This window comes from Micropterus dolomieu, linkage group LG12, assembly GCF_021292245.1.
Source record: "Micropterus dolomieu isolate WLL.071019.BEF.003 ecotype Adirondacks linkage group LG12, ASM2129224v1, whole genome shotgun sequence".
NCBI classification, from domain to species: Eukaryota; Metazoa; Chordata; class Actinopteri; order Centrarchiformes; family Centrarchidae; genus Micropterus; species Micropterus dolomieu.
In genome coordinates, this window is record NC_060161.1 from 36,885,055 (window position 1) to 36,886,610 (window position 1,556).

General features: G+C 45.7%; 1 protein-coding gene across 1 annotated transcript in view; it reads right to left on the minus strand.

The window, feature by feature from the left end:
* The window catches only part of LOC123980189 (zinc finger protein 271-like), a 5,152-nt gene extending 3,616 nt beyond the window's left edge, over positions 1 to 1,536 (minus strand). Inside the window, exon 1 of the mRNA XM_046064448.1 lies at positions 1,354 to 1,536. Within this exon, the coding sequence (XP_045920404.1) occupies positions 1,354 to 1,422 (69 nt within the window). The 5' untranslated portion in view covers positions 1,423 to 1,536. The remainder of the gene's footprint in view (positions 1 to 1,353) is intronic.
* Positions 1,537 to 1,556: the final 20 nt, after the last annotated feature.

The window sequence follows — 1,556 nt, forward strand, 5'->3', positions numbered from 1 at the left end:
GGGAATCTCTGGGCACCTCACGACTCGATCACAATTCAAAGGGCTATGATGGGATTATTAAACCATTATCGATGCATCTTGATGCATAATTTTTTCCCCCTATACAGGATCTCTGAATAATTACTAAGCATATAATTTGATCAATTAATATACCCAAATATTTGTACAGTTTGACTCGTTCGATCTGCTCACCATGTATAGTAAAAATACCTGGAAGACTGTCCAGAGACTTCTTAGATTCACGTTCTGCCGCTCGCTCGGGCTCACGCACAGGATACAAAGAGAGCTAGCTAAGCGTCGAGTGCCACCATGCTCGCACAGTGTGCGGGTTAAACTCTTACATGCGTATTGATATTAATGATTGTGTGACATTTTAGCAGGGAGGTTATTCATTCCACAGCGGTGGTGTTGGTGTGCAGGGGGACCACTGGTCTCTGTTGTGTGCACGACACAGACTTTTGCGTTCAGTCAATATTACGTTATCAACTAACATTTAAAGAACCTTGATCAGAGGATGAAGAGGGGCTATCCTTCTAGGCAGAAGAAGAGAAAAAAAAACTCAATGACAATGAAGTCAGGTAAAACTGTTCTCTCAAAGTCTGATGTCAGCAGATAACAGTAATTATATATATAAATAAATAAATAATAGGCTGCGGACGAAAAGTGCCATTAATAAGCACATCGATTTTACGAAAAGTTGAAGAGGTTTCAATAAAAGGCATCTGATACAGCTAAATGGGCAGCTAGCCAAACCTTCCTTATCGGATCACTATTATCATCTTCTGTCTTAATGCTTCAGCTGCAGACGATCATCTCTGTTGCCGTTTTGTAACGAGCTGCACAAGCAGCCACAGAGCAAAGACAAAATGAAGGAAAATCTCATTTTCAGCCACTAAACCACCCGATGACAGAATCAGACAGCAGCTGAGTTCCAGGTCAACATTTGCTGCAGCTGAAATTCCCCACGGTCGACTATTAATCACCTGATATGTTGTTAACCCTCCATGTACAAAAACCTCACGCCACAAGAAAGCCTCCTCACAGATCAATCAGACGGATCATTGTTTGTTCTGCGCGCTCCGCCATTACACGTGCGCTGCACCGCGCATGCGCCGCGCGGGAAAATGGCGACAGTTACACAACAAAGAAAAGAGAAATGTTTTCTTTCAGCTTCCTCTCTTCAAGATGAAAACAGGAACCACGGAGACACTTTGGAAATCAAACCACGTCAACACAAACCCTGGAGCGGGTTTTCAGGCTCTGATCTCTAACAACAGAATGAACGGATGATACACGGACCCTCGAGACTCTTCCTCGTGTCTTTAGTCTCGTGATGAAGTCATGAACACTGACCTGAACATCGGCGCTATCAGAGCACGAGGCTGCTGTTTGGCTCCTGCGGTCCGGGTTCTGGTTCTCCATCGTCCTGCAGGTCTCCGCTGTGACTGGTGGACCGTGTTGTCCTGGACCGAGTCTGGATTCTGGTCTCGGAGCTCTTCAGGCTGAGATACAGGAGCGCTGCGGGATCCCGCGGAGTGTTCTCGCGATGTCACGGC